The sequence below is a fragment of the Crocodylus siamensis genome, chromosome 9 (genome assembly GCF_052110815.1).
Source record: "Crocodylus siamensis isolate JL-2025a chromosome 9, ASM5211081v1, whole genome shotgun sequence".
In the NCBI taxonomy this organism is placed as follows: domain Eukaryota; kingdom Metazoa; phylum Chordata; order Crocodylia; family Crocodylidae; genus Crocodylus; species Crocodylus siamensis.
In genome coordinates this window covers 7,989,574-8,009,564 of record NC_143403.1, presented here as the reverse complement: position 1 = coordinate 8,009,564, position 19,991 = coordinate 7,989,574, and the positions used below count along the sequence as shown (strand labels likewise).

The following is a 19,991-nucleotide window of genomic DNA, read 5'->3' as shown; positions in this document are numbered from 1 at the left end:
AAGCTGGCCCAGTATTTTTGTTATATATTATTCAGGCATTTTCACAATTTGCTTGTTGTAAAATGAAATAGAAATATAAGAAACACCTGAAAAAAACAGAAGAGAAGGCAAGTGAAGCAAAACATTTGACACTTACATTTGTTTCTGAAAAACTCAGTGGCCTAAGCAAAAAACAGTAGGAAGTTGGGACAATAATGAATTTTTAAAAGGCAGGCATGTTGGATCAGATGACCTCTATCTCCTTCAGAAATCTTGCTCTCTTTCTTTACTTGGCACATTCTTTACATGCCCTTTCCATCACTCACAACATACTGAGGCCCAGGGTAGGACAAAGACCCCATCGAAGAAGGTACATAAATATAGCAAAAGTCCTATAATTTCCAGTAATAAAAGGCAGTTTTCCTAGTGCACGCCATGAACTTAATCTGTGCCTTAATGCTGCACAATGACAGAGGGTATTTGGGGGTCCCAAATTACTTTTTGAAAGTGCCCATCTACATACAGAAATACAGGCCACAAAAAGAGGTGCTTGCTTCCTGCTTGTTTTGAGAAGTTATGTGTAGATATGTCATTTTCAAACCACATCCTGCTGGAAAGGTTATTGATCTCCAGGTCCAGGCTGGCTGACTTCCATGTGGTGTTGCTGGAAATGTAAAGCATTTTATATAGGATTTATAGATCTCATGATCTAATTGTGAGGCATGAACAGTGTGCTTCACCTGTACGCTGCTTTCTGTTGAAGTGACTGACCAGAAATTAGCTGGGATTTTTTTTCCCCAAGAAGAGACCGTATATTTTCTTTGAGACTTGATCGACCACTATTATGATCCCCACACACTATTTTTTGTAAATAAGCTCAACGTGTATGCTTTATTCTCTGCACGCATTGGTATCTTTTCTGGCGTTCATATTGTAAAAATGTCTGAAAACCCTGGACGCAGAAGTTTAAGGGATAGTTCAAGGACATGGATTTCTGTAATTTCAGTTATTTGCATACATAATCACTAGTGGTTTGCACAATTTTTTCATTCACTTTTTGCTTGTGAAATTCTACTGTGCCATAATTTCTTGATTTAGTGTGAAGTTAATACTGTATGCCCATATGCATATTTAATCAAAAAGTATGGCATCTCATTTATGTCTTCCTCCTGATTTGTGTAGCTGGGGATAGAGCCAGGCTTAGAAATCATCCCATACTTGAAAGCTGGAAAGTGGTGTTAAAAATGCATTTGCACAGATGTCAGGGTTTCATTCCATTTGTTCTCTTTAAACATATTTAGTAACACCTCAATTCATCCAGAATTAGCTTATATACATATGGTAGAGTCAAGGAAGGTAATGGCATGTGTAAAATTCTGACATTCTATTAAATATGGTATTCCTACAGCATACTTGGTTTATAAGAGAGAGTGCAGTGGTGGGCAGTTAAAAATTACTAGATTAAAATATCCAGTGTATGGACAAACACACCTTTTAATCACTTTAAAAAGGGACAGGGAGTTGACATTCTGGAGCATGCATCAGCGGTTATGTCTGTATGATTCTGTAGCAACACACATTTGCTAAAGCATCCTAACTTCAAGCCTGCATTAAGCAGCGTTATAATGGTTGAGGTTACAGAATCGTGCAGATAAAACAGTTGCATTTATAACAACTTATACCCCTGTCCTTTGATCCGGATACTATTATGGAGTCTGTCTATAGCCCCTCAGTTTTCCAAACCAAATATAGAAAATTCAAGAGGCCAAATCCAAGATTTTCAAAATTGTTTCTAGTAGATTGTATTTGTTGCCCATAAAACAGAAAACTGATGAGAAAAAATGGATAATTAGATGGAGAAAGTACAGAGATTTTCCTATGCTTGTCCAGAAATTGTGTATTCTAGGAGAAAAACTAAAATATAATTTTCATTAATCACTAGTAGTCAAATAATTATTTCTTATTAAGGAGAAAACTTATGAATTTTTAAAGCTTTTTAAAGTAAAGGCTTCAAGGGCCTTTACAGCCTATAGCCTTCAAGGGCTATAGGCTGCACAGGAGGGACAGGACAGGGAGGAAAGGTGGGGGCGTGGTGCGGCGCTCTACATTAACAAAGAATACACATCCTCCCCAGGTAGCACAGTCAGAGGAAGGGCACACGGAAGTGCTCTGGGTTAGAATACAAGGCAGTCGAGGGGAAAGAGACTTAACGGTGGGGGTCTACTACAGACCACCCGACCAAGGGGAACAGCTAGACCGGGAATGCTTAAGTCAGCTCACGGAGGTATTTAGGTCAAAGGACGTGGTAATCATGGGTGATCTGACCTTTACAGGTATCTGCTGGGAAGAGCAGTCAGCCAGGTCTGACCATTCACATGAGTTCCTAGCCCAAATGCAGGACCTCCGTGTAACCCAGGAGGGGCACAGCCCCACCAGGGGAGACGCCTTGTTGGACCTGGTGCTGGCCACGGGTGACGACCTGGTGAGGGGGCTGCAGGTGCTCGACCACCTGGGCGACAGCAATGATTGCCTGCTGGGAGTCACCATCCAGTGCGAGGTGGCAAAGGCCTGCAGCAAGGCAGCAGCCCTAGATTTCATGAGGGTGGACTTCAATGAGCTGAGGAGAATAGCTGGGGAAGCACTGAGGTCCCGGAGGAGAGGGGAGCCGGGTGTACAAGGAGAGTGGTCGTTCCTTAAGGAGATGATCCTCCAAGCCCAAAGGGAGGTAATCCCAACACGGATCAAAGGGAGCAGGAGGGCACACAAGCCCCCATGGCTCACCAAAAGCATCTGGAAATGTCTCCTAGCTAAAAGGGAGGTGCACACCCAGTGGCAGGGAGGGGCCATCACCAGGGAGGATTATGCTGCGGTTGCTCAGGGATGCGGGGGGGGTCAGGAGATGGGACTGGGACTAGCTTCCCAGATCAAGGACAACAAGAAGTCTGTTTTTAAATACATAGGGGGCAAAAAGAAGGTTCCGGGTAATGTGGGGCCCCTGCAAGACACGCTAGGAAATTTGGTTGTCACACCAGACGACAAAGCTAACCTATTTAATGACTTCTTTGCCTCCATTTTCCTGAGCAGGGACCAGATCGGCCCCCCCCCTCAGGCCCCAGGGGAGGCGCACCTAGGCCAAGGGTCAGGAGGATCTAGTCAGGGAACTTCTGGAGGGACTGGATGTATTTAAATCAGCTGGTCCGGACGATCTCCACCCCCGGGTGCTGAGGGAATTGGCTGAGGTCATTGCGGGACCCCTGGCACGGCTTTATGAGCACTCGTAGTGATCTGGGGTGGTGCCAGAGGACTGGAAGAGGGCCAGTGTGGTTCCCATCTTCCAAAAAATGGAGGAAGGAGGACCCAGGAAACTATAGGCCAGTTAGTCTTACCTTGATCCTGGGTAAGCTTTTCGAGAGAATTATTCTGGCACATGTCCAAGAGGGGCCAGCAGGGGAGGTCACGCTTAGGGGCAACCAACACGGGTTCATTAGCAGCAGGTCCTGTCAGACCAACCTGGTGCCTTCTACGACCAGGTCACCAAATCCTTAGACGCAGGGGTAGCAGTGGACATCGTCTTCCTGGACTTTCGGAAGGCCTTCGACACTGTCTCTCACCCCGTTCTCATTAAGAAATTGGGGGACTGTGGTGTCGACACCCACACAGTCAAATGGGTCACCAACTGGCTGGAGGGCCGCACCCAGAGGGTGACGGTGGATGGGTCATTTTCAACCTGGAGGGATGTGGGCAGTGGGGGTCCGCAGGGCTCGGTCCTCAGGCCCGCACTGTTCAACACCTTCATCAGTGACTTGGACGAGGGGGTATAAAGCACCCTGTTCAAATTTGCTGATGACACTAAGATGTGGGGGATGTAGGCACACTAGAAGGGAGGAATAGGCTGCAATGGGACCTAGACAGGTTGCAGGGGTGGGCGGATGAGAACAGGATGGGATTCAACACTGACAAGTGCAAGGTGCTGCACCTGGGGAGGAACAACCGGCACCATACCTACAGGCTGGGGAACTCCCTTCTCGTCAGTGCAGAGGCAGAAAAGGATCTTGGGGTCATTTTCTATCATGAACAGGGTCCAGCAGCGCAGGGATGCAGTCAGGAAAGCCAACCGGACCTTGTCATGCATCCACAGATGCATCTCGAGCAGGTCCAAGGAGGTGATCCTCCCCCTCTATGCAGCACTGGTCAGGCCGCAGCGGGAGTACTGCGTCCAGCTCTGGGCGCCGCACTTCAAGAGAGATCTGGACAGCATGGAGAGGGTCCAGAGGAGGCCACTCACATGATCAGGGGGCAGCAGGGCAGGCCCTACGAGGAGAGGCTACGGGACCTGAACCTGTTCAGCCTCCATAAGAGAAAGCTGAGGGGAATCTAGTGGCCTGTTACAAACTAGTCAGAGGGGACCAGCAGGCATTGGGGGAGTCGCTGTTCCCCCGAGCACTACCAGGAGTGACTAGAAATAACGGTCACAAGCCGGCAGAGGGTAAATTCAGATTAGACATCAGGAGGCGCGACTTCACAGTCAGGGCGGCTAGGATCTGGAACCAACTTCCAAGAGAAGTGGTGCTGGCTCCAACCCTGGGGGTCTTTAAGACAAGGCTAGACAATCACCTTGCTGGGGGCGTTTGACCCCAGTACCCTTTCCTGCCTTGGCAGGGGGTCAGACTTGATGATCTGCTCAGGTCCCTTCCGGCCCTGCTAACTACGAAACTATAAATGCAAGAAGATTATTACTTCTATTAAAGTAGGTGCATAATAAGAGGCAATTTTTCAGCTGGGATAATAAAAATTAAAAACAATCATTTTGAAGAGAAATATGGCTAAATATGGCACTGCAACCTGAATCAATACCACATAATGAGGGCTGAATATGAGACTCATGCCCAACCATTTGCCATTCTTCTTCCTTGTGGAAGTAAGTGCCAGATTTTGGTCCAGCTTCTGAAAAAGATTTTGCTTCTGTCCATTCCAGCATCCCCCCTTTGTCAGTCAATAGTTCACTACCCTGTGGAGCACAGTTATTGTAGGACAGGTGTTGCTTACCTGTGACATGTGTGCCCCTTGTTGCACAAGGAACCCTTTGTGTGGCATGGAGCAGATTGGGAAGGGGCAGACAGGACAGCAACAGATCGGGCAGAAAGCAGAGCAGGGGATCGGGCAGGGAAAGAGAATCAGAGTGGCACTTGGAGGGTGTAGGGCTAGGTTGTGGCATGCCTGCCAAAAAGGTTGTCCTCCACTGCTGTAGGTCATAGTAGAGGTGCTGTCTCAGAAAAAGTCAACTTGATAAAGAGCTTGATATATCAAGACAGAGACTCTGAATAGGACATTGTATGCAATGGGAAGCTGGTACTGATGGAAGAGAAATCAAGTAATGTGTCACAATTCTCGCAGCTTCATGACATCATAAGATCTGTCCAGTGATCCACACTGGGATGGGTTTGTGGTGTTCAATGACCAGTAGGATTAGGTATCTTGGATAGATCCAGAAAAAGTTCTGTGGATGCATTTTCCCAGTTCATCGGCAGAATTCGTTCACCCAGAGCAGTGAGTGCTTTTCTGGACCGTATCTAGACTTGAAGTCAAATAGCACAGGAATAATGACAATTAAAAGGGGGCATGAAGACTTCGTTTTTCCTAGTAATTTCTAGTATAATATATACCAATATATATTTATATATATTACACACACTATTATTTTAATTGCTAGCGTATGTAATATATGTGCATTAGTATTTTGGGAAGAGCTTGTCCCCACTGATGCCTTGCTCCTTTTCAACAACAAGCTTTTGGGGAGTCAGTACAAGGGCCAGATGCAGAAGCGGTTTGGGCAGGGATGATCTTTGCTTGGAGATCATTTGAGGAGCCAGTTTCTAAGCTTCTGAGTCCCTCTCCAAGGAGATGCACGTCATTCTGAATGGTAGCTACAATGGTAGGTTGTGGAGCCTCCAGATCTGTAGGTGTACGTTGAGAATTCTTCTCTGGAGCATCTATCCACGTCCTGCTGGGTTGTGCATAAAGGGGAGAGATCACAGCCAGGAGGCTGCAGGATGGTCTGCTGTGAGCCTCTGAAGACTGTGTGAAAAGGCAAAATAAACAGAAGGGTGGCGTCTCTGGAGCATGGCATCTGCAAAGTGCACTGACACGCTCGGCATCACACTGCTTGATGAAGGGAAGCTGGGCAGCAGTTTCATCATGCCAAGGTGGTCTGCACCAGGTATTCCAAGACCCGTTCACAGTCAGCCAGTTGGGTGGCACCAGGAGTAGCATGGTCCTTAATTTGAAAACCAACCACTGATGTCAGCTTTGCCTTAATGCAGGGTGGGCAATTATTTCAGCTGGAGAGTTGCTTGATGAGTTTTGGTGAGCTGTCAAGGGCCACAAGGGTAGCACCATCCCCTTGATAGGTGCTACACCACCTGGTCACCATCTTGGGACCAGAAGCCCTGCCCCTAACCCCTTATCTTTGCCACCAGCAGTCCTCCCCCTTGCCTCTGCAAGTACTCATTTTGGGAGGGGAGTTACCATCTGAATCAGAAACCAAATCATATACTAAAAGTCAAACACCTACTATAACATACTTTAATTTTATTACAAAAAATATTTTTGTCCTGATCTGTGTTTGTGTAGTGCATATAGAGATGATTGCAAAATAGCTCAAAAAGTCTTACTCTTGTATATTTTGGGGGGGGGAGGGAGTTGGGGGGTGTATGGTGGTGCGTGGGGTTTGTATGTGTTGGAGGGGTATAGAGTATGTTGCAGGGTGTATGTATAGGTGGGGGGGTTGTGTGGGTGTGTGAAGTTTGTGGCGCGTGGGGGGGGCTGCGGGGACCCCCCCCACACTCCTCCATGGTGTACAGCCTCTGCTGCCAGTGGCAGCAGCAGGAGGTGGTGGGCCTTTGGGGCTCTCATGGCCCACCCAGTCACTGCCGCCTGGCAGCACAGAGCTCCGGCCAGAGCTGCACACGATGGCAAAGAGCACAGCCAGGCCAGCCCGCCTCTGTTGCACGTGGCTTCCCGCAGCGCACGTGGAGCTCCCAGCACTTGCGCGCCACGCGGGAAAGCCCTGCGCAATGGAGCCAGTGGCCTTCCCTGCTCCCTGCTGCCACAGAAGCAGGAGGCAGGACTCCCGGCCACTGCCAGCAGGCTCCCGGCAGCTGCGCATGGAAGGCTGCCAGCTCCATTGTGCGGGGCTTGCGCGAGTGTGGGAAGCTACCCCTGCACCACAGGGAGCCCCACACAATAGAGGCAGGCCAGCCTGGCTGTACTCCTTGCCACTATGTGCAGCTCTGGCTGGAGCCGTGCAGTGCTGGGCAGCAGTGCCTGGGCAGGCCACAAGTGCCTGGGGCTATGAATGAATGGGGGGGAGTGTGTAGAGAGAGAGCCCCACCCTCCCTCACATCCATACCCTGCCCACCCGAGCTCCACTGCCCCCCTGGGTGCAGCAGGCATGCTAACTCACTACCTCTGTCTGCATAGGTAAGGAATTAAACAACAGTTAACTCATCACTTGCAGGTGGAAGATAAACTCAGGCGCACCAGGGTTTTATCTTGCAGGCACAAGCAGTCAGAATGAAGTGGCAGGTAGTTTCAGCTGTCCCACCCCAATACTTTCCACTCTCTTGGTGAGCGTGGCTTGCAGGTTGCAGGCAGAGCCCAGCAGATGCTGCTGGTAAAAGTCTTCTCATGTGGGCCTGGAATTATTTTGTAGGTATTTTAACCTATTTACCAGTATGTGCTCTTGGTCTACCTTAATGTACTTTTGGTCTGGGAACAAATAGAAGTATGTAAACTTTGATTCATAACTAATCCACAGAAGCACTAGACACCCACCATGCTTTATTCAATTTTAGAAAAGCAGTCCTTAATTTCTGATTACAAGCACTGCATTGAAATTGTAATTTGGTTAACTCTCAGGTACTTATTTCTGTTTTTCAAGTGAATTTCTTCGGGATCCTAGGATGCTAATCGTAATTACAATTAATTAAAAACAGATTACATTTTCATAGCTTCAAATCTAAAGATAAGCAAATGGACCTAGATCCAAAAAGATATTCAGACATCTAAATGCCCATCAATTTTAGGCACCAAAATAGAAGTTAGGAGCCTACATGAACTTCTGTATCTGGCACAAGGATTTAAATTCCTTGAAAGGTCTTACTCTTAAATACATATCCCTTTTCCCATAATTGCTCATTAAAAACCTGTGTTAACAGAAGCATCCCTTTCTTTACAACATATTCCTCGTGCTGCTCAGTGCCTTCAATGGTTCCATAGACCCAATTACATAAGTACGTGATGTCTAAAATATTACATTAAAACATCACTGAAGGAGCCAGGTAGGAGCAGTTATTATCAGTTATTATTCATTATGAGTATGGTCAGTTTGGCATAAACTTCAGGGAGGACATCGTCTGTGGCCAAGAATGACAAGCATGCTGGTCACTAATGTTTCATCATTCCTGCAGTTGATACAATAAGTGCATCAATTTTATGCATGCCAAAAAAGTAATTGTGCAAACAGTTCTGTATTTGCATGTACAATAAGGCTTCACTTAGCTATTTTAACAGGGTCTGTTAAGGAATTAATAGTAAATAGTTCAGAACAGAAATTTGGGACAACTGTCAAGCAGATATGTAAGATTTTTTTTTGTGTGAGAAGGCAAGTGTCATAGTTTGTAACAGGCTTTTTACTCCAAGAGACCAATAAAAATTATCACACTAACTACCCTTATCACTGTTAGTTAATAGTATTGCTACTGACTGCAAACATCTGCAAACACAAATTAAGTTTGGTGTCAAATGCAAATCACTTTGTTAGTGTCTGCAGGACAGATCAGTAAAAAGTGAATGGGGTAAGTTCACATCCACTTCTGTGGGTGCAAAATATCAACACATACAAGCAAAGGTAGCCCCTCCTAGAAAACTCTGAGTTTGTGCGAGATGGCACACACAAAAGGGCACACGCAAAATTGAACACTACCCCTCAGTTTGTAGAATTACCACACATTTTGTTCTAATTGGTCATCTTCTTTCAGAGATGAAATAGAAACGGTAAAACAGGTAAAGCAACAGACAGCAGGCCGTGTCTGCAGACTTGAGTGCTCAGCAAATAGGAAGTACAGGAAAAGACACACTTTCATATGAAGAGGGCTGGCGGGGTCTCACTTCAGACATGTGTTTCAATGACAGCATTCCTTCTTTACTGCTCCTCAGCCTCGTATCGGCTTAGAGGAAGGCTGTCACAGTTTCCAGCATTAGATATGGCCATACTTAGAAAACACTATTGTATGTTATTACAATGAAGATTTCTCCAAAAGGAAAAATGGGTGAGTACCTGGAAACGACCTTGCTATTAAGACACCAAATGGGACTGCTACATCCCTCTGATATACCAGCAGCTCTGTCTGACAAATGGACACATGTAACAGTGGTGCATAAAAGGAGTATCGAGTAGCATATGCAGAAACCAGCTAGATCCACATCAACAATCAGCCATGGTCTGCTGACATCTGATGTGGTAGTAGGTGGGTGCCAAAATGAAGATTTCTTTTTTCCATCCGATTTTTGCAAGTTTTTTGGGTAACCTGCTCAAGGGATACTCCGTGTTCAGTGCAGTTTCATTTAATACATAAAGCAACATGCATGAGGTCCCTGACCCTCATCTTCACTCCAGCCCCTTTACATAAAGAGTCTGGGGTGAAAATGAGGATCAGACTCTGAATTTTTTATTTTTTTTTCAGAATTTGAATTATTTTCCTTTCAGACAACTCATGATCTTTTCCCTTCTTCTGCCAGGTGGAGAGAATCGTAGACAAAAGGAAAAACAAAAAGGGCAAATGGGAATATCTTATCAGGTGGAAAGGCTATGGAAGCAATGAAGACACCTGGGAACCTGAGCATCACCTATTGCATTGTGAGGAATTTATTGATGAGTTCAATGGACTGCACGTGACTAGGGAAAAGCGATCAAAACATGGGAAACAGGCCAGCACACCAAAATTTTTACGAGAAAGCCGAGGATCATCTGTTGAGAAAATACCGCACAGACCTTCTGAATCTGGGAAGTCTAAAGGCTCAGCACATAAAAGAAAGAGGATTAACCCATCTCTTCAAAAACAGAAAAGGGGTTATACAGCAAAGCCAGCATCGGCTGGCGACAGGGCTGCTAAAACTGTGACTTACCGAACTACCCCCAGTGGTTTACAGATCATGCCATTGAAAAAGCCTCATAGTGGCCTACAGAATGGAGATGCTGGTCACGAGAAGGACTCTAGACATTTTGGGAATGGCTCACAACAGCAAAACTTGGATTTAAATGACCATGAAGGAGAACACGATTTGCCCGGCGTGCTGGAAGTTAATAACGATTCGCCTGTTGTGAATGGAATCGGTATGTGATTTAAACAGCTACAGTCCTTTCTGTTGGGTTTTAATTGTGAAAATTGCAAACAGAGTGCCATTCATGAAAAATTAATTGTCTTGCTGCCTGGGTAATATGGTGAGAAGGAAATGAAAAAAGATCCAAACTCTTTCCCCACAAATTGTACCATTTTCCATCCATTTTTTCCTCCACCTCCCTTCCTTTTCCCACTGAGTGGCATGAAGCAGTGTGGGCTTTGGAGCTTTGTTCAGTGCTTCAGTCCTGTTCGTGGGGAAGATGAGAGGACATGGAGTGGGGGAGGCAGTTGATGTAGGTACAACACTGAAATTTTGGTTATTACCAAATGCCTAATACCATCTCAGTTGTGTGTGCAGTGGCCCAGCTTTCCAGAAAGGATAGGCTTGACTTGGAAATAACATTAGTATTAATGTGGCCTTGAAATACAATGAAAAGTATGTCTGGTTAATTTTAAGGTGTTTATTATGACCAACATTTGATGGCTAATTATTTAGAACTACTACACCAGGTTAGCGCATCTTTCTGACCACCATTTAGTACATCAGAAAATGCAAGACAGATGCTTCATTAGAAGGTACAGAAAACCACAGCATCAAATTTTTTACTGAGATGGTATTTTTTATAACCTGCCTCTGAGGGAAGTTTCTCTTACCGCAATACATAGTAGTTGGCCTAGGCCCTGCAGAATGTAGGTTTATAGTCCTATAAAAATTATCTAGTTTAACATAACAGTGGAGCTCCTTGTTATCAATATTAATGCCTGATTCTGATTCTTTTTTAAATCCTACTAAGCTTTTCAGCTCTGAGACGCCTGTAGCAGTAATTTCTATGCTTTAGTTATCAGTTGCCTTTATTGGGTTTAATTCTGTTCCCTTTCAATTTCATCGACTGTCTCCTTGCTCCTAGACTATGTGAAAGGTTGAATGGGACATCTGATTTACCATCCATCTCCCCAGTCAACTAGACAGTTCTAGTCTTTCCAATCTATCCCGACATGGGGATTTTTCCACACTTCTGATTGTTTATATTGTCCTTCTCTCACTCCTCCTGTTTTTGCTGTATTTTTGCAAGATAGTGTGAGCAGAACTAAACTAAGCGTTCCAGGAGAGCACGTACCATGGAAAGGTATCAGAGCAATACAATGTTTTAGGAAATATTCCCTCTCCCTTTCGACATACAGGCTAACATTCTGTTTGCTTTCTGATTACCGTTGCATCCAACGTGGAAGTTTTCACTGAGCTGTTCGGTGACCCTCTGGTTTTTCCCCTGACTGCTTACAATTACTTAAGAACCCAGCAATATGAGTAGGTCTAGCGATCCCTTCCACTGCGCTTTTCATGTGCTCTTATGTTGCCAATTCACATACCTTTGTTAGGACCCAGTGAAGTCCATCATAATCCTTTCTAGTCTTTGCTAACCTAATTTTGTATTCTCTACAGATTTTCCCATCACACTGTTCACTTCCCTTTCCAGATCATTAACACGTATATTAAATAAACCAATCCTAGCACAGGTCCTTGGGGCAGCCAACTGTTAATCATTTGCCATGATGAAAAGTAACCATTTGTTCCTACTCTTTATTTTTATTAGCCAATTTCTAGTCCATGACAGTATTAGTTTCCTTAATAGCCTCTTGTGAATAACTCTGTCAACGACTTTTCAGAAGTCAATATAAATTCTATGGTGTCACCAGCATTTTATTATTCACCACGTAGTGGACACACCCAGGCAACTCTACTAGGTTAGAGAGGTACAATTTTCCTTTACAGGAGCCCTATAGGGTTGTGCTGACCTTGGGGGTGCTCCCAGGGCCATCTTGGTGTTTTAAATTATTTTTTTAATTATGGTTTTAGTGAGATGAGGATATTCAGCATGTTCCTTTGCTAATCCAGCAATGTTACATCTTATAGTTGCCCCCAGACCTGTCACAGATTGCCACCTCTGCTGTTACTTCTGAGATATATGGAAGCTTATACCTGAAATTTAAAGCCTGAGAATTACCAAGGTGCCCTTTACCTTCAAACCTTTCATGTTTGCATGCAATCTTTAGGGCACAGTTTGTGTGTATTAGTGGAGGCAAGAGATGGAACATAAGGCACCTACACTCCACTGTCCAGTTAAAGGCCCTCAATCCAACAAAGCACATGGAAGCACAAGCTCAACCTTGTGCTGGCCCAAATAACCCCAGTGGGGCTACTCACAAGCTTAAAGCTCAGTCCCAACATACTTAACACTCACTGCATAGGTTTCTATACCTTGCTGAAATGGGGCCTAGGTGTATTCAAAAACCAAGTTCCAAAAGCAGTGTATATTGTATTTTTCTAGACTTTACTTACTAGCAAAGGTGAACAAATTGTTTTTGAGAAATATATTTTTCTGTATTTATTGATCTCTTTTACTTCCCAGTGTAAAATATACCTGTTCAGAAAGCACGGGGGGTTATACTTTAAGTGAAAAGGGGAAAATAAAAGATGAGAACTATGAGGGTCCTAGAATTTGTTCCCAAAGGAAAAAAAAAAGGCCGGGAAGACAAACCAGCCCTTGTCTAAATAATACCTATAATAGAGCTCTGTTTCAAGACAGGATTTTTTGCCTGTGCTCCTGGGTGTTCTTACCCTTATGAATGGCCCCAGCTGGCATCTGATGAATCAAGCTCCTTAGAACATTTCTTTATAAAGATTTTATATTGTCTTTCCTACTGTCTCACATCTACTCTTGTGTTTTGCCCTCGTCTCTTGCTCCATCCTGTCCCCCCTGCAGGCAGCACCAAAGTGAAGCTGAATTCTGATCATTAAGTCTTGAGCTTCGATAAGTTTCTTCTGAATCTTCTCTGTCTAGCAGCATTCCCAGTGACAGCCCCCATTGGTGTCACAGTGCAGTAGTCAATGCATATGCAGTAGCAAAACAGCACCATTCTGATCCGACTTCTGTCTCCACAGGTCGAGGGTGCAGGGCCCAGGGCAAATCAGTTCATGCAGGGATCTGCCCCTGGCCTGATCCTGTGCACCTTGGATGCAAAGAAGCCACTGCCACCATTGGCAGCAGCCAGGGGGAGGGAGGTAGTGAGGAAGCCGCATCCAGGGCACGTGAAATCATATTGGGTGCAGGCGGGGGCAGATCGGGAGCCCACCAGCACCGCCGGGAGGGCTGTACCAGAGTCCTCCTGAGGGTGCATGCACCCAGTCTGCCTGTTAGATGAGAGGAGCCAGATGCTGTCGGCTGGGACCTGTGCTGAAGCCAGTAAGCCTGGCTTCAAAACGTTTCAAAACTTTCAAATGTTTCAAGTTCCTGTTTCCTTGTAAAGCTGGTTCGAGGGCTTTTGTTTCGTTTCGATTTCACTGTTTCGAGCATATCAAAACAGCTTTGAAATGCAACGCTGGGCAAAATTTTGCACAGCCCTAATACGCAGCATTAAAAAGGAAGATGGACCAAGCTTCCAACACAAAAGGAAGCAGACAGAAAGTAGGGATAGTGAGAAGCAGGCAACAGGGTTAAAATGCTATTTGTTACAGCTTACACTAGAGCTTTGTGAGGAGTCATGTTCCCTGCTGTAAGGATTTTGGGAAGTTTGAAAGGGACTACAGAGAAATAAAAAAATATATGTATTATTGTTCAGTATTCCAAGCATATTCAAATATGTTCTGCCTCTCATCTGCACTGTTAGAAGAAGGCAATACAGGTGACAATGGTTGTAACACAGGCACATGTTCACTTAGTATTGGACTAACATGACCACCTCCTTTTAATTCAGGAGAGATATCAAGTTTTAAGTCATGATCCCTGCAAGCTGACTGGAAAGAGGTGAATGATTCGATATCCCATCACCGTGAACCAAGAGATTCTCCCTAATTAGAACAATGCATAAAGAACTAAAGATATAATTAACTAGAAAGTCATAGTTATTACCTCAAAAAACAAAATCTGTAATTAATTTTCAAAATCATATATTTTGTCTATCTATAAAGACACTAGACATACCCATAGAAATAAATAATTCACATTTGGGGACTTGTTTCAGTGGCTTATTAAATTACCTCCCAGTGGTTCCAATTTTATATACACACAAACACACTTAGGTAGACCTTTCCTGCACACGCTACAGCTGGTTTCACCAGCAAACCCTTTAATTCTCAAACAGAATGATCAAAGCATCTGTGTATCAGTGCTGGGACATAGGCAGCTGGGTCTTGGGGAAATGTAAGATCAAACTTGCTGGATCGTGGCAATAGTTGAATTTAGAAATGGGAAGCAAAAGGAGAGTACAGTCTTTGAGCGAGCCAAGTCAGGAAACCAAGAGGTCAGAAAGCAAGTAGAGGTCACCAGAGTGGCCTAGGTTCAAGAAGAGCCCTGTTGCTCAAATACTTCCCATTCCTCTCCCTGGTCTTATAGAGGGGAAGTGGAGGGTCAGGTGACAGGATCCAGGCACTCAGGTATCAATGAGTGGTTGGAGACTCAGGCGCTGGTGGAAGTTTTACTTGGCTCCATCGTCTTCAGGCCATGGGTTTCCATTCCATGAAAGTTCACTAGGATCTGCAGGGTTGTGAAACTACCCCCTTTCCTACAATCTGCACCCTCCCTCCTGAGCAGATGACTGCCAAAAAACATTTCCTCATGGAGGGCACATCTACATATGCAATTAGAACGGCTGAATAAACTCCAGCGCAGTTTACACCAGAGTTTATTGCTCCCAGGCACAGAGTTTACATGTGTGCTGAAACTGCAGCATATTGAGCCAAGATAGCAAAACCCCGGCTGGCAGGGTGTCTGGGGATCAGCCTGCAAGCCCGGAGCTGCTCTGCCCCAGCTCAATGTGCTGCAGAGGGGCTGGTTGGGGCACAAGGATGCTCCAGTTGCAGGGCTAGTGGCAGGCAGCACTGCACTGGAGCACACTCATGCCCCAGCCATCCCTAGTCACTGTCTACGCGTGTGCTGCGGTGCACTAATCTCCGCCATAGGCTAGTACGTTTGTCAGGCAGCAGTACTATCGTATGGTGGAGTTAATTAGTTTACTTCAGCCTAATAGTGCCGCATGTTTAGATGGTGTTGCTTTACTGCAGAGCTAATTAGTCAAGTCCACCTTAAAGCACATGTGTAGATGCTCTCGGAATTTCTGAAACCCTCATTGCTCTCTTCCACAAGTCTCTGTGTGGGAGGGGAATATTAAGTTCCTCCTCTGGAAACTCCAGATTATGCAGTATTTGTCAGCTTCCACCAAAAAAATGCTTGTTGGGGAATCAGCAACTGTTAAAAGACTAAAGTCCCTTTGATGTACAGTAATAATATCTACACCTTTATAATTCCAAGATGTCATCTACATCTCTTAGTAAAATAGTAACTTTACAAAAAAATCCATTCTGGATTCCCCCTTTTAAACGTAGTCTTCTTTAATCTATTTTATTAAATTTGTTACCTACATTGAACTATATGATGTTACAGATGGGGTAACAACTGAGGAGGTGTACTCATATCTGCCTCCACCCAAGAGCCAGGCTTCTAGTCCAGAGGACAGGAGGAGGCAACATAAAATGATTTGAGCAGTTTGAATTCAGTCCACGAGGAGGCTGCACTGCACGTCCATATTAGCTCGACTCTTACAATGCACAACACTACTGCCTATGGAATGGAAACAGCTGAAAGGACTTGGCCATCAGTTATGTAGGGCAGGGCATATATGAATTTATGTTGCTCTCTTGTTTTCTGTGCATCTGGCCAAAAAACTAAAGGATACCCATTGCCATTACTGTTCGCTTTCCAGATCTGTCTTTTGCAAAAGTGAACAGTTTTTCCAAAGCTTGCTATGCTTACTGTTACCAAATGCCAGGTACACTCCAGGACATCTGTTGAGGTCCCCTCCACCTTGCAAGTTTTCTTTCTGATGATATTTGTTGACTTTTATTATCACACTTCTGTCTGCTTCTTTCATGATACGTTAATTCAGAGTGATTGTTTTGTCAAGTTTCTTGACAGCCTCAAAAAATTTCCCTTTACATTTTCTCTTTCTCTCCTGTGCTGCTCTAGCTCTGCCTACCATCTGCTGAAAAATTCCTGCCTGTCATGTATCACTAACCTCTGTATTTCTTCATTAGGAAAACCTTTGTAGTTTCGTGATGCTCTTAATTGAAATATTCTCTACCAACCTAGTCGACTGTTCCTCTTTCTTTTTAGATTGTTCCATTTCATTTGTTCTAGACAAGTCCAGACAGTGCAACACAACCAAAAAATATGCTCTTTTTTCAGGCCACAACTGGGGTAGAAACAAGAGGCAAGGATAGAAGTAAGTTGCTTTGGGGTAACCTGGCAAGTGCTCTATTTTTTTTACCTCAGTCTAAAACTGCTACTTGAAAAAACAAACTGGAACTAACATGGAGACAGCACTGATGAGACTGTACCGCTCTGGTGACCGTGTTCAAGAAAGAAGGCATGCAAAGAAGGGCTACTAAGATGACTGGGGAAAGGAGAGCCTGCCTTTTGAAAAGAGACTCAAGGCAAAGAGGGGATGCGCTGGGACTCTGTGGTCAAGGGGGTAAACTCGGAGGAAGGAAACTGTTGAAGAATAAAGAACAAGTAGTTATACATTAACCATCTATATACTTAGGCTGTGCATTAGAAGGCTTCTACGAGACAAATGACGTACAGCCTTCCCATCAGAGTAGTTGAGGCAAAACCTGACTAGTCTGAAGATGCTTGATAAACTTATCAAAGGTCTGTCATAAAAGGGAACAAGATTCAGCTGACCCAGGGGGTTCGTTCCTAGTGATATGTCCTTATGTATTATTTTCAGTTCCTCTTCTAGAATACCCTTGCAACAGGTAGGCGACAAACCTGTTCAAGTTAAACCATCAGGGCTGAGCTAACAGTATGGTAAGGTTGAGAAGCAGGCTGTGCCAGCACTGGACAGTCGGGAGGCTTGAGTCTTCCTTGCTTTCCCCCTGAAACGCTGGTGGTCTTTAATCTAATTGCATCCTCTGTCTGTTCCTCCTTTTCCTGCTGTGACTGCCAGGTCTTTTTAGCCTGTAAATCTGTTTCTGTGCAGTTTTAGAGTGCTAGTTGCAATTGGTCCTGGAACTCAACTAGGCTTGTAGGCATTCCTGAACAGCAGCGACATGGTGGTGTGATCCCACAGTGACCTTTATTAAACTTTCCTTCTGATCTCTATGCCTTTTCTTTGTGCTTTCTTTGAGCTTAACTGTAGATTGAATGGTGGTTTATAAATAGATTAGAGCTCTAGCTATAATAAAAAAATGTTCTCTCCTGCCCACTTTTTATATCCAGTCTTATAGACTGAGCACCAAAAAAGTAAGTTAAATGTTTAGGCTGGCAAAAGCATATTCACAGATACCTGAAGCTTCCTGGGTATATTTGCAACATCCCATAATGTATTTCACATGCATTCATTATACATTGTTTTGGGGATGCATAGATTTGCTCTGAACCATACTCATTTTTCATCTTGACATATTAAGGTGTTAACTGTTACCCTACCAAGTATAAAAGCAGGCGCTAGTGGTTACACAGCATTCCTGTCCCAGGCTAAATTGCCAGCGAGGAAGACACTTTATTTAATTACATTTGGAAAGGCTGAGGCAATCCAGAGTGGATACCTCAGGCATGTTATTTACCAACAACTTGAGATGGCCAATATTTTGGTGTAGGATTTCACTATGAGAAGACTCTGAGAAATACTTTTGTGTATAATCCATACTTTATGTGCATCGGCCCTGCTAAAACAGCTGCCGGTAGCTGTGCTACTGTAAACCTGGTACTGCTACATCTGTGCATGTTATCAGACAAAGTTAGGCTGGGCTTAATTTGGGCCTTGTCTTTGGCTTTTGTTGATTACATCTTCTAGTTTATTACAACGATTACGTTCTGTCATTTATTACGATGGCAATTCATTTGTGGATCTTGGCTGCACTGTGGATTAGGTTTAGTGTATAAAATAACAATCCACTTACTGGATTGCCTCCCGTTAATCGGCTCTTCTTGAAAATTATTTAGTCTCATTTATGTTTTTCAAGTGCAGTGTAGGTGGGGTACAGACATCCTGGTGGTTAAATTCCTGTCAACAGACATGCACTTTGCATCTCATACAGTTGTAAAGCTAACTTCTTTTAACACATTCAACTTCCCCACCCTTGGCCTGCTATTTGAACAAATAAGGAGCCAACAGTGATAATACACTGATTGACAAGAGGGTTTCTACGGTGCTGGATTTTCCTGAGGGATTAGTTCCCGACCCTTCCCTTAGTATCTGTACTTAAAATACCTGTGGTTTATTCCTCAGTCATATGCAGATTACCCTGCTGTTAGCCTAAGGCAACTTCCATCATATTTCATGAGTTCTTTCAACTTTACTAGCTCGTCAGATCTTTAGATGGTTGTTGATGGACCAAACAACATATTGAATATCGAACGGAAAAAATATATATATTTGATTTATTTTTCAAATAAAAATGATGAATTGACTTCATTATTATTCTCATCCCCATTTATTTTTTAATTAATATCTTTACATCCAGTACTCTTGTTTGTTCTCAAGAATACATGTGAAAAGTTGAACTGATAAATATTTGTTTGAGTAAGCGTTTGCTTGAGGGCTCACTTCAGGTGTTTTTCAGATTCCTTGATTTCAAGGCCAGAAGGGAAAACCTCTCTAACCAACTTCAGAACGCAGGCCAAGTGTTCATGAAGCCATTTTGAAAGCTCATTGGTTTTCCTTCTACTGTTTGTACACTCCAGTTTGTTCTCCAGTTAGGCACAAGTGTTCTTGACAACACGTTCTGCTAGTGAATGGAAGTAGTTGAAGATGTAGAGGAGAGCTGGTTGCAGACAATCATGGGTTGACATGCTTTCATGTAAAGTGTTTTTGGGATAATTCCAAATGCAATGCAAATCAGTAAACATTCACATCAGGCTGCAATCCTGCCGACGCACGCTGTTTAACTTTACAACTAGCCCCAGTGACTCCCAGACAACTCTTCTTAAACACATGTGTGTTTGCAAGATACAAGGCCTTAGTTTGCAGTTAATTAAAGAGCAGAAAAAAGGAATAAACCGCAGACAAATAAATCATTATGCTCTACTGGTGAGTCATTATAAACACAGAAGCAGCATAAAATATAAGTTGTAATTTGTAAATTTCAAGCATTAAATTACATCTGTTTTGGTTTTATTGCATTTGCAAACAATTCTTGTCAAAAGAACAAAGAACTAATTCCCTTTGACTTCAAATATTCTTTCTAAATTAATGAACTGATTGAAATTTGTCAATTTTTTCAAAATTCAATTGAATTCAATTATTCAGTTCAAAATTCAATTAAATAACCACCTTTCAAAACCATTGCAAAGTATAACTAATAGTTGTTTATAATTTAACTTTATCAAAATCTATTGAATCACTGAAAATAGGGAATTATTCAAAATTATTTACGTACATATATATATTTCAAAATAAGGCTAAACACTGTCAGTTAACTACACTTAAACATTGAATCTACTTTTTAATACAGATAACTGCAGAGTAGAATCAGGCAATTTACATAATAGGAACATTTGCCCGATCTACTGTTTACCGAGGCCTAATCAGATAGCTCAATCAGCTACTCAAACA

At 43.7% G+C, this 19,991-nt stretch overlaps 1 protein-coding gene across 1 annotated transcript in view; it reads left to right on the top strand.

The window, feature by feature from the left end:
* The window catches only part of CDYL2 (chromodomain Y like 2), an 89,344-nt gene that overhangs the window by 45,705 nt on the left and 23,648 nt on the right, over positions 1 to 19,991 (top strand). The window contains exon 2 of the mRNA XM_090063131.1: positions 9,778 to 10,372. Within this exon, the coding sequence (XP_089919257.1) occupies positions 9,778 to 10,372 (595 nt within the window). The remainder of the gene's footprint in view (positions 1 to 9,777; positions 10,373 to 19,991) is intronic.